Raw genomic sequence first — 13711 nt, forward strand, 5'->3', positions numbered from 1 at the left:
CGTGGGAATAGGGAGGCGAGCCTAGGGTCAGGGAGAGCACTGAACACCCCTTCTCAAACTGGGTGATCAGCAGGGTGACAGAAAAAGAAATTTCAAGATGAAATAAAATTGGGCAATTCTAGGTTCACCAAAGTTAAGCAGCTTTCCTCACTGTAGGGCTTCTCAGACTCTTTAAGTTGGAATATGATTATGAATCTGCCAGAGACGATTGTAGCAGCATTTCCGCCACAGAAACCTTCATTTTCTCAGAGCATTTCAAGGATTAGTACTTCAAGGAATATGCTTTAAGAAACCTAGGGCAGTGTTGGGGGATGGGAGTGGGGGCACGAGGTGGAGTTTTTTGTCCCCTGGGGAGACTTTTGGCGATGTCTGGAGACATACTTGGTTGTCACAGCTGGGGGTTGGGTGGCTGTTACTGGCATCTAGTGGGCAAAGGCCAGACATCCCACAACACACAGGACAGCCCCCACAACAAAGAGCTATCCAGCCCCAAATATCAACAGCAGCACAGTGGAAAAGCCCTGGCCTAGAGGGACCTCTTCTCCCACAAGCTATCCCCATGCCACAGCCTCAGAAACTGAAGATGAGGAGAGAGCAAGAAGGATAGGAGAAAGAGGAGAGAAGGAGGAGAAAAAGGAAGAAAAAAGGGAGGAAATGAGAGAGAAAAACAGACAATAATGAAGGAAAGGACTGGGGGAAAAGAGAGAGAAGAAAAAGAAGCCAGATTCATAATTGCCCAAACTTGAGATATCTTTTCGTAGGTGAACTGATAAACTGGTACATCCAGACAATGGAATATTATTTGGCGCTAAAAAGAAATGAGCTATCAAGCCATGAAAAGACATAGAGGACCCTTAAATGCAAATTGCTAAATGAAAAAAGCCAATCTGAAAAGGCTATAGACTGTATGACTCCAACTCTGATATGTGGAAAAGGCAAAACTATGGAGACAGTAAAAAGATCAGAGACTGCTGGGGGTTAGGAGCGAGGGAAGAATAGGTGAAGCTTAGAGAACTTTCAGGGCAGTGAAAATACTCTGATGCTATAACGGCGGATGCATGTCATTATACGTTTGTCCAAACCCACAGAATGTACACCGCCAAGAGTGAACCCTAATGTAACCTATGGCCTTTGGGTGATTATAATGTGTCAGCGTAGCTTCATCAGTTGTAGCAAATTTACCACTCTGGTGGGGATGTTGATCACGCGGGAGGCTACACGTGTGTTCGGGGGCAGGGGGTATATGAGAAATCTCTGTCCCTTCTGCTCAATTTTGCTGTGAATCTAAAACTGCTCTAAAAAATAGTAAGGAAAGAAAAAGAAGACGGAGAGCAGCACGTTGGTGTTAACTGGCCCCAGCCTCCTCACGCCTTTATTACTACTCTGAGTTTAGGAAGGCTCGTAACTCTGCTCTTCAACAGGCACGAACTGGTGGGGGAAGGCGAGAAGACAGAAGAGAGGCAGGAGGTTTTCTTCGCCGGAGTCTTCTGTGCCCGAAGCTCGGTGCCTCCGCGGCGCCTGGGCGGCCTCAGATCCTGCTGGGCTTCTTGGGGTCCTTGCTCTTAGCCGGCATGAAGGCATAGAGCTCCTCAATGAGCATCTCCATGCGGGCGGTGACCTCGGTCACCGTGTCGATGACCAGCTTCTGCTGCAGCTTCAGCTTGTTGTTCTCCCACAGGGCCTTGTTCTCTTCCTGGAAGAGCCGGTGCTCCTCGCGCAGCACGTGCAGCGCCCTGTTCTCCTCCTGCAGGAGCCGGTTCTCCTCGCGCAGGACCTGCAGGTTCTGGTTCTCCTCCCGCAGCGCCTGCAGCGCCTGGTTCATCTCCCTCAGCAGCTCCAAGCACTGGCTCCCGTCCGGCAGGCCGGGGCCCGCCTTGCCCTCCTCCTCCCCGGAGGAGCCCGACAGGTTGCTGACCATCTCGCGCAGGGCGCGGAGCGTCTTGGAGTCTTCCTGCGGCGTGGCGGACCCCTTGGGCTCCTCGAAGGGGGAGGCGAGGCCCGGGCCCTGCTCCGGCAGCAGCCCGGGGCCGTGCGGCTCTTCGTGGGGCGAGGGCGCCCGCTTGTTCTCCTCCATGGGCGCCGCCTTCTCCTCGGCCTGGCCCCAAAAGGCCTTCCTCTGCTCCAGCAGCTGCTGCAGGGCGCGGTTCTCCTCGCGGAGCAGCTGGAGGGTGTTGGTCTCCTTGCCGCGGTGTGCTTGCAGGGCCGGGTCCTTCTTCACCACCTCCAGGGCCACGCTGTCCTTGTGCAGCAGCAGCGAGGAGGCCCTGCTCTCCTCCCGGCCCAGCGTGGCCTTGTGCTCCTCCCAGAAGATCTGCAGGATCTTGTTCTCCTTGCGGAGGGTCTTGTTCTCCTCGCGCAGGCCCTTGTTCTCCTCCCGCAGGGCCTTGTTCTCCTCCTGCAGCAGGTACTCCTTGGCCAGCCTCTTGTGGTGCAGCTTGTGGTGGAACGAGGAGGAGGGAGAGAAGTGCGGCGACTGCAGGCGGCAGTTCTCGTTCACCCACCGCCCGTCCTGGAAGACGAACATCTCATCGCTGAGCTGCACGCGGGGAGGGTTGTAATCCAGCTCGAGGTCCGCCTGGGAGGTGGGGCGCTCCATGGGGTCCAAGGGCACGGAGGAGAAGCGATTCAGCGGGTAGGAGTGCTGGCTGACCACCCGGCGGCTCAGCCTGGGCAGGGCGGCCTGCCTGGCGCAGCGCGGGGTGGAGTACAAGTTGTGGAGCCTCAGGAAAGGCTCGGCTGTGCCCCTCTGCGGGAGAGAACAGGGAAGCCCAGAGTTAGTAAAGGAGCGGACACCCCCAAGGCTGGCTGACCCGATACGAGGCCGGGATACCCCACAATAAACCCAGTCTGAAAGTCTGGCCTGGCCACAGTGGGCACTTTGGCACTTGGCCTCTTGGGGTCCTCACAAGGAAATACAGTTGATCCTCAACATTCGCGGCAGTTCTGTCCTATAAAGTCCCCCCAAACACTGAATTAGTGAATACTGTACCATTTCTCCTAGGAGAAATACAGGGTTAAGTTCCTGCAAGCATCTGATCACATTTTCATCAACGAATCAGTACACAATCTTGTTTTGCGTGTGTTTCTGTTGAAAGATACCTTATTTACTACATATTGTTGATTTGTTTACATTGAACTTTTGGCCCACAGCACTATAATTCATGCCTGAACAAAGCTTAGCTAACATATTTTCTCCAGAAGGCACGTCACTGCCTTCTTGTGGTTAGGAAACTAGAGAGCACTTCAGCACTGTGCTTGGGGGCCATTTTAATCAGCGAAATCACCAACAAAAGCAGAAAGATCTGAAAAACATGGCACCAAACTGTGAAAAAGACACTATTTTACAGTACGAGAGCTGAAACGAGAAGCGTCCTTAGCTGGGAATGTGTGTCAGGTGACTCAAATTTTTCGTCCCTCTGTGCATGTCCATGAATGACCACCAAAGTGCCACGAGTATTGATTTGGGGGTTACAGACAAATTTTAGTAAGCAAACACACAAATGTGCAATCTGCGAATGATGAGAACCAGCTATACATCGTGGGGGTTAAAGGCATTGATTTTGGAGTCAAGTAAATTTTTGAGTCGGAGCCCCACTATTTTATCAGTTATAACAGGGGCAAGTAATCTGAGTTTCAGTTTCCACATTTCCAAATGCGGATAATTGCCTCTACTGCTTTCCTCATAGAGATATTTTTAGCGTTAAAAGAGGTAATGTGCTAAGCGCTAAGCGTGGGCTCTGGCACACTTCTGTCACCCTAGAGGAGGAACAAACACTGTTCTCAAGCTACCCCAGCTGCAGATATGTACCCACAATTGGTGTGAGCAGAGGGGGAACATAATCACCCCACAGCCACCCAAATTACTAAGTCCAGAATGGAGGTGCTGTTGGTCAGCCCAGCCATCTCCTTCGCCCTATTCAGGGTCATCCTCCACTCTTAGCCACGCCTGAGTCTGTCCGGCCAGCAGCCCCCTTAACATCCATCGACACAGGGCTAGGCTCAAAGCAGAGTCCAGGCGATAATTTTGGAATGGAAGGGCACCATCACAGACATATCACGAGAGTTCAACATGTGGTAACAAACATTGCAAAAGACATTAAGGAATTCATAAAGAGGAATTCATAATGGTGGCCATGCTCCTCAAGACCACCATATAAAAAGGGAATCAGAGCCACAGAGCTTAAACCCAACAAGCCAGCAGCTCTTACACTTCCCAGTACAGAAGAATCACCTGAGTGAGTTTTCTTTTTGTTTTTTTTTTTTTTGAGGAAGATTAGACCTGAGCTAACATCTGCTGCCAATCCTCCTCTTTTTGCTGAGGAAGGCTGGCCCTGAGCCAACATCCGTGACCATCTTCCTCCACTTTATATGTGGGACGCCTACCAAAGCATGGCCTGCCAAGTGATGCCATGTTTGCACCCAGGATCCGAACTGGCGAACACTGGGCTGCCAAAGCAGAACGTGAGCACTTAACCACTGCACCACCAGGCCGACGCGCCCCCCCCCCGCACCCCCCCCAACCCAGTGAGCTGTAAATGCAGATTTCAGAGGCTTCTACTTGCGAGACTGATTCACTCAGTCTGGGGCATGGTCCAGGAATCTGCATTTCTAACCGGCTCCCTCGGGCAGTCAGGACTGCTCTAAGCTAGGTGGAAAGTATAGTTTGCCCAGGTGAGGGTTACACCACGATTAAAAGCCAAGAAGTCAAGACTGGGGGTCACGAGCATTCTTGTCCTGGTTCTATTGCTGATGGGCAGTGTGAAACTGGAGAGCTCTCTCACCCGCTCTGAGACCCAGATTTTTCCCAAGTAAAAAAAAGGAAGTCAGGGGGCTGGCCCCATGGCAGAGTGGTTAAAGTTCCATGCACTCTGCTTTGGCAGCCCAAGTTTGCAGGTTCATATCCAGGGTGTGGACCTACTCCACTCATCAGCCATGCTGTGGAGGCATCCCACGTACAAAATAGAGGAAGATTGGCACAGATGTTAGCTCAGGGCTAATCTTCCTCACCAAAAAAAAAGACGGACTCAGACTCCACGATCTTAAGGGCTCCTTCCAACATCAAAAGTCAGTGAAATGTACCTGTAAAAAGAAAATAACCCGTGCCCTGCTTAGTTCACAACACTATTGTGAGGATTGAATGAGATAATGAATGCAAAAGTGTTTTTAAAACTGCCAATTGCCATAGAAATGCAAGGTATTGTTATCAAGAAAAGTAGGTTCACTAATAGAGGAATTCGGAGATGTATTCAGAAAGTGGTGAACAGGTGGACTACATCCTGAAGAAGAGGCAACAATTGCAGCAATGAATTTAAATAAAAATACGATCATGATAGCTACTTCTAAAAGCAGCAAGAGCATTTCATCCAAGTACATTGCAATGCTCTCCAAATATCGATTCCTCATTTTTAAGGTTACTTTCACAATTTTACAGATAGAGAAGACAGAAAACAAGTTAGGTTGTCTGCATTATATATATGCGTGTATAGAGAGAAGTAATTTGCACGGTGTATAAAGTGGGTTAGAATCTTTAAGACCTAAAGAGTTAGATAAATAGAAGGCACAGTGCTATGCCATTAACTTTGCAATAAGCGCATGTCATTAACTTTGTAAGGTTGTGCTTAATCTTCCGGATAGCCAGGGTGTGAGGGCATTCTGCAATCAGAACCTTATTTACTTTAAATAAATCCAGCCTCCATGGTTTTCATATTTCTCAATTGGGAAAGCACATGGCTCTTGTGGCTGAACCTGTGATCAGAATGAACCTCACTGTGGATAGCCTAGATGGTTTCCTTGTAAATTGAAGGTCCCTTGATTCCGATTTCTGGTAAGATTAGTCAAGATCACTAAAGAGTGAATCTTGAGAGATCCTCTCCATCCTCCCACTAGAACCTACTTAGGGCTCCATCTCAACAGGATCTCACTCTAGACGGTATTGCTATGGAAAATGTGGTTTTAGTCGATGGTGTGTATCCCCATCTTGAGACGGAAAGGGAAGTAGGGAACAAATATTGAGCCCCAGCTTTGTGAGAGGCCCTGAGTGAGCTACCTACCAAATTCATTGAATCCTCACAACACTGACATAATAAGATGTTATTATTCCCATTTTACAGATGGAAAAACCGAAAGTCAGAGAAGTTAACCAGCACAAGTTCATTCACTAAGTTGCAAATCCAGTTCTGGCTCCCTGAACCTTATACGTGTGAAGCACATATGTGGGAAACCGCCATGGATTTATCAAAGGACTTTCAGTGCTTTGGGGTCAAGATAGTTTTTCGTTAACTTTTTATTATGGAAAAATTTCAAAATATACAAAAAGAGGGAGAATAGTCTGATAAATTTGCACGTACCCATCACCCAGCTTCGGCAGTTATCAAATCAAGGCCGCACTTGTTTCATTTATACCACCACCCAATTCCACAGCTACTTCCTTGTCAGTGGGTTATTTTAAAGCTAAATTTAGACACTGTGTCACTTTATCCATAAATACATCAATGTGTACCTTTTTAACAAAACCGCAATACCGTTATCATCCCTTTAAAATTTAACAATGATCCCTTAACATCAGCAAATACTGAGTCAGTGTTCAAATTTCCCCACTTGTCTCATTTCTTTTTTATGATTGTTTGGTTTCTCATTCCAACTGAATGTCCAAATAGGAATCACTAATGCTTTATCCCTGTTCAGAGTATCCGTGATGGCCTTTAATTCATCCTAGTCAGCTGCCTTTATTCTATATCCACATTCCGAACTGAGTACCCAAGGAGTTTTCGACTATCTCCCCAACAGAAATGCACTAAATAAAACCTTAACATGTGAGTGGCAGATCCCTAACTATGGACAATCTGGGTATTTGGACCCTTGCCCTTATGCATGCCATAAGGTGACCTTGCTCACATCCTCTCCCCCACTGACCTTGGTTTCCACTTCTGTATAATGATGGGTTAGTGATGTTATTTCTAACCACCCTCTTGGTCTAACTTACTCTGGTCCAATGGATATGTGTTTGTAAATGGGTACCACTATGGCCCCAGCATCCGTCTTTTACCCACCTACTTGGCATCTTGTCCCCTCCCTTAAATGGCCAACACTTCCCAAGAAGACCCTGTGCCTTCTCTGTTCCATTCCCACAGCGCCTAATCCAGAAAATGCTGATGGATTAATGGGTCCCCTTTACCTCCTTACCCAGGAAACCAAATCCTCCTCTTATAAATTAGTCCTACCATCTTTCCTCTTATCCCCAGACAGGGCAGAGAAGGTGGCCAAGTCCAGCATTACTTCACAGCCTAATTTCTTAGACAGAACACTTAAACATTTTTAAAATTTTAATAGTCATATATTTATTGTAATTGTTTTAGAAAAAAGATACCTATTTTATTAAACCCACGATACTATAGATAGTATTAAGGTGAGGCTAAGAGAAAGCAGCAACTTTTCTATTTCTGAAAGTGAGAAGATTTAAGGAGAAATGCTAAATATACCGGCATTTCAAATATGACAAGCATCATGATTGAACTTCGGGAAGACATTGAGCCAAGACAAACTCTTTCTTTCCCATATTTCCCCCAATTCAAATCAGGCTTAACTAGACTTAGTCCTCAAAAGAAAGTTCTTTCTTGGCCTTGTGAAAACTCCTTGCCCTAATCTATTCTCACTCTGAATGTTCTTGCCAATACCAATAATCTCTCCACATTTATGTCAATGAATCCACTGACATTAATTTGGCATCTCAGATCCTGCCCTCAGGGAACTTCCAATCAATTTGAAAAATCAGTGAATAGCATCAATTATTTCTTGGTGCAAATAAGGGAGGTAAAGAGCAGCAAGCATTAAAGCAGGCAGTAAGATCTGGGGAACAGGAGACTAGACATCATAAAATCCGAAGAGAGTCTGACTCTGTGCTGCATTAGTGCATGACCCTTACAAAATCACTTAATTTCTGCGCCTCAGTTTCCATATCTAGAAAATGTGGATGCCAACATGATTCAGAGCCATCCCATATGTTTGTGCAGGCTGTACAATGCCCAGCTCTACAGCGTGCCATTCACAATTATGTCATTGCCGTGCACAACCTGTACAACCATCCACAGAAACCTTACTAACATCGGCCCTCTTTATTTCAGAGAGTTTGTTGTAGAGTTCAAAAATAAAAAGAGAATATGTGACATTTTCTTTCTTTGTAGAGAGCTACAGACATGCAAGCATGGTTACTGTGGATTCAGAAAAGAAGTTGCTCAGCATTTCCTTAGAAGAAGATTGTACAGAACAGGCAAAAGGAAATAACACTTACTGAATGACTATTATGTGATGATATGCTAATTGATTTCCATATTCATATGTGATATCTTACCAAAAAGAAATACCATGCTTCTACCTAACATCACATAGCCAACAAGGGGGCGATCTGACTCCAAACTCCATGCTCATTCTAGCACTTCATGCTATCCAGATATTTTATTTTGCATGTATTGATATTATTACTTTGCCATGATTCTCTTATGTCCTGTCTCATCCTCTCCTCAGATATATAAATTGCAATTCTGTAAGGACAGTGACCTGTCCCTTATTCTTTTGACATCCCTGGTCCTGAGAATTAGAACAGCACACTTCACACACCATGGAGGCATAACGAGTCCTTGCCAGGGAACTAATCAACCAAAATGCACTGAAAGGTGGGGAGGAGATATTAGGTTGAACTATGTGAAACTGTTGGCATTCTACCATTTTTTGGCCTACAAAGTGGCAATTTCATAGATGATAACATAAAGAGATAGAAAGAGATTCCATGCACATGCATCGGAAGAATAAACATTCTTAAAATGTCCATACTACCCAAAGCAATCCACAGATTCAGTGCAATCCCAATCAGAATCCCAATGACGTTCTTCATGGAAATAGAACAAAGACTCCTAAAATTCAAATGGGGCAATCAAAGACCCTGAATTGTTAAGGCAATCCTCAGAAAAAAAGAACAAAGCTGGAGACCTCACAATCCCTGACTTCAAAATGTACCACAAAGCCTTAGTAGTCAAAACAGCATGGTACTGGTACAAAAACAGACACACAGATCAGTGGAAGAGAACTGAAAGCCCAGAAATAAGACCACACGTCTACAGACAGCTAATCTTCAACTGAAAGCCCAGAAATAAGACCATACATCTACAGACAGCTAATCTTCAACAAAGCCTCCAAGAACATATAATGGAGAAAAGATAGTCTCTTCAATAAATGTTGTTGGGAAATCTAGGCAACTACTTGCAAAAGAATGAAGCTAGACCATTATCTCACGCCAAACACAAAAAGTAACTCAAAATGGATCAAAGACTTGAAGATAAGCCCTGAAACCATAAAACTTCTGGAAGATAATATAGACAGTACATTCTGTGACATCAAACTTAAAAGGATCTTTTCAAATACCATGTCTTCTCAGACAAGGGAAACAAAAGAAAAAATAAACAAGTAGGGCTTCATCAGACTAAAGAGCTTCTGTAAGCCAAGAGACACTAGGATCAAAACAAAAAGACAACCACCAATTGGGAGAAAATATTTGCAAATAATATACCTGACAAGGGCTTAACCTTCATAATATATGAAGAACTCACACAACTGAAGAACAAAAAAACAAACAGCCCGATCAAAAAACAGGCAGAGGACATGAACAGACATTTTTCCAAAGAAGATATACAGATGGCCAATAAGCACATGAAAAAATGTTCAACATCGCTAATCATCAGGGAAAGGCAAATCAAAACCACACTAAGATATCACCTTACACTTGTTAAAATGGCTACAATCACTAAGACTAAAAATAACAAATGTTGGAGAGGGTGTGGAGAAATGGGAACCCTAATACACTGCTGGTGGGACTGAAAACTGATGCAGTCACTATGGAAAATAGTATGGAAATTCCTCAAAAACTAAAAATAGAGGGGCTGGCCCCATGGCCAAGTGGTTAAGTTCGCGCGCTCTGCTGCAGGCGGCCCAGTGTTCGAATCCTGGGCGGGGACATGGCACTGCTCATCAAACCACGCTGAGGCAGCGTCCCACATGCCACAACTAGAAGGACCCACAACAAAGAATATACAACTATGTACTGGGGGCATTGGGAAGAAAAAGGAAAAAATAAAATCTTTAAAAAAAAAACAAACTGAAAATAGAAATACCATATGACCCAGCTATCCCACTACTGGGTATCTATCCAAACAACTTGAAATCAACAATCCAAAGTGACTTTTCTACCCCTATGTTCATTGCAGCACTATTCACAATAGCCAAGACATGGAAGCAACCCAAGTACCCAAAGACCAATGATTTGATAAAGAAGATATGGTATAGCACAACCAGAGGCACAACTAGAACATAAACTATGTACTGGGGGGCTTTGGGGAGAAGGAAAAAAACCAACAAAGATTGGTAACAGATGTTAGCTCAGGTGCCAATCTTTAAAAAAAAAAGAAATAAAAGAAGATGTGGTATACATATACAATGGAATACTACTCAGCCATTAAAAAAGACAAAATCATCCCATTTGCAACAACATAGATGGGCCTGGAGGGTATTATGTTAAGCGAAGTAAGCCAGACTGAGAAAGACAAACACCATATGACTTCATTCATATGTGAAAGATAAACACACAGACAAAGAGAACATTTCAGTGGTTACCAGGGGAAGGGGGTTGAGGGGTGGGCACAGGGGATGATGAGGAGCACTTACATGGTGATGGACAAGAAATAATACACAACTGAAACTTCACAATGATGTAAACTATGATGAACGCAATAAAAAAAATAATATTTTAAAAAGTGGCAATTTCACTCATTTTAATATATTTAGTATATTTGGTAAAGCTATAGCCCCATTTCAATTCATATTTTAAAACTGCAGAGATATCATTGCCTCCTGTAAAATCAGTAACAGTCAGGTTTCCCCCATGTCACTCATTCCACAATAGTCCATCCATGTAGCCCTTCCAGGGAGCTGCCCCTGCACACAAGCGTGCTGGTCGTCCATGCCACCATCTTGAATCTATAATCCAGTGAGGATAGAGGCTCCAAATTTCCACAAGCTTTGGGCTTAAAAGTCCCATCTTTGAGTGCTCTTGAGAAAGTCACTTAATTTCTCTGAATGTCATGTCTAACCTAAACATAGCTGCTCTGCCTGCTCCCTGGGGTTGTTGGGAGAGGCCAAGAAGGTGGAAGGCAAGCTGTCATGAAGACCAAACCAATGGCCAGTTCTACAGGTAAGGCTTAACCATTCCTGGCCTAAAACCCTATAGCAAATGCTGAATATATTTCTTTACATAAGGGCTTTCCAAAAAGCGAGCATCTGAGCTAAGCAAACACATGAAGTACAGAATCCCACAGCTCCTCAGCTGATGTTTGAAGCCAGCTCCTTCTCAGTAGGTCTCCTTGGCCAGTGGTATCACTGAGTTGGTCTCATGGGTTAAACCAATCTGTCCTTGACAGATTGGGGCCCTAACAAGAGGTCTGGGCCTTTCAGGAGAACCCTAAAATGTTCTCCTAAGCCTGGGAGGTAGAGCCTATGGAAGTATGATCCTAGCCCCTAAAGTATCATGGCCCAAGTTTCCCATGACAGAGAGGATTGTCTCTTCTTCTCTGATCTCTTTCCTATAGGAAATGCCCTCACATATGGACACAGACCCAGTAGATGGGAGAGGAAAAGGCTGGCTTCCTCATGGAAGAATGGGATATGAGGATGGATGCAGGAAGGGAATACAACTGGCTATGGAGTTCATCAGAACTTCCTATCAGGCCTTGTTAGGAAGGCAACCAAGAGACTCTGTCCTCCAGGAGCAATGTGCTCACAGCTGTCACCTAAGATGTTAGTGCTGGGGATTCAGGAAGGGCCCTGGACACAGACACCTCCCTCATAGATGCCTGAATCCCACCTATGGATGGGAATCCTTTCTTAGCATCAGGCCTGGCCCTCTCCCCAGCATCTCCTTTTTAAATGCAAGTGGTCCTGGAAGGCAAATGCTCGAAATCACCAACAACTGCATGACTTTGTCAGATCACTGGCCTCATGGCAAGTGGAGAGCATGGAAGAAGAGTGGCCAATGGAACGGGGTCAGGGTGGGGGTGGGGCAAAGGGCAGGTGATAAGACTAAAGTCTCTTATTGATACTACAGGATTTCTAAGGAACAGCTCTCTGACTGGGACCTTACGGGGTGAAGTTTCTGGGATTGGTGGCCTTCCATCTAAAGAGTTTGGGGGCAGGACTGGACAGTGACTAGCCAGGCTTAGCTGACACTCACTGAAGTGCCTTCCACTCCTAGAAGAGTGTGGCTACCACAGACCACAAGAGATGTCCAAATGCCCCTGGTGGACTCCAAGCCTGTGGACCAAGTTTTTTAAACACCTGCTTCGCCAACGTTACCGAGGGTTATGATGAGAGACCATTCAACTGCCTGAGGTACTTCTCAGGCATGTGAAGCTGAGAGGCCCAGGATGACGGAAGGAAAAGCCAGATATGCTACTAATTCTCAGACAAAGGTGAAAAAGTCTTATTATCATATTTTTAAATTAACTCAGCTTCCCAGTACCATGATAAAGACAGTGTTGGTTTTAATAAATGCTAACAAGTAAGAGGATAATTCACAGGTCAACGTGATTGATTTAGATAGAATTATGTTAACAGCAATAAGGATAAAGTTGTCATCATACGTGGTAGTTTTAGCTAATTATTTAACATAGAATCTCTTGAAATCTTTCTCCTAATAGTTATTCAAATTGGCAGAGATACATATATTCTGAGCAGATTCCATAGCTCCTGAAGAACAAGCCCAAACAAAGGAGACTGAGAACAGCCCACAGGGAGGGAGCCGGGGGGCACTGGAAGGTCTGTGGGAGCTCCTCCTGATCTGGGGTAGATCCTTCATTAAGATAAACACCTTCATGAGAGTCACAGATAGTGTTCACGGGGGGAAACGCGAATGCCTGTGAGAACGGAATCATTATGTACAAAAGGAACCAGGAGGTCAGCTAGCTTGGGCAGGAAATAACACAGATAGCAGGCAAGTTATTGCACGGGAGGGAAATAGATCAGAAAACACAAATATTTAATGTGAGGAAGAAAAACTGGAAATCAATAAGACCTGAAAAGACCTAAGGGTGATAGGACACAGGGAATCACAGGCATTTGCAGTGCAATTGAGAAGCCCAAATGCCCAGCATGATGGGAAGCTCGGAGGCCAGAAGGACTTTCTGGAAACACAGAGCTGCTGCTGCAATTCCCTTCTCAAATGAATGGACTCAGTCCGAGAATAAAGCAGCGTGTGGTAGACACACGCAGGGAACTCAGAGGCGAGCGGTTAAGGTGCGGGGAGAGGAGGCACTGTCTCCTATAAGCAGGAGAAGAAGCGGAGAGCTAAGACGTTACCCAGCCCAGCCAGGTGGCATATGCCCAGCTTGTGGCATAGAGGAAAGAGTGGACAATGACCTGGGTACAAGCCCATAACTCCTGCTCTCTCATTATCAGTGGGGTTCCCAGGTATATCTGTATGATCTCTACCTCACACCTGCATGGCCCAGTGCCCAACACATGATCAAATCAGCACTCAGTCAATATTTCTTCCCATCCTTGTTAACCGATCCAGTCCCCTAAGCGGTGCACCATCTCATTTAAGGAGAGCATGTGGGTAGCTCTCACAGCCCTGGTGGAGGCACAGTTCCATAACGTAAACTTATAGACACCA

The 13711-nt window shown here is 45.4% G+C and overlaps 1 protein-coding gene across 3 annotated transcripts in view; it reads right to left on the bottom strand.

Annotated features, from left to right (window-relative positions):
* Positions 1–1341: 1341 nt before the first annotated feature.
* Positions 1342–13711, bottom strand: part of CBY2 (chibby family member 2) — a 56285-nt gene continuing 43915 nt past the window's right edge. For 2 of the 3 annotated variants that reach the window (XM_070480804.1, XM_070480803.1), the window contains exon 3: positions 1342–2746. In XM_070480804.1, the coding sequence (XP_070336905.1) occupies positions 1529–2596 (1068 nt within the window). In that variant the 5' untranslated portion in view covers positions 2597–2746 and the 3' untranslated portion in view covers positions 1342–1528. The remainder of the gene's footprint in view (positions 2747–13711) is intronic. The other variant, XM_070480805.1, reaches the window with a different exon arrangement.

Source organism: Equus asinus, chromosome 11, assembly GCF_041296235.1.
Source record: "Equus asinus isolate D_3611 breed Donkey chromosome 11, EquAss-T2T_v2, whole genome shotgun sequence".
Lineage (NCBI taxonomy): Eukaryota > Metazoa > Chordata > Mammalia > Perissodactyla > Equidae > Equus > Equus asinus.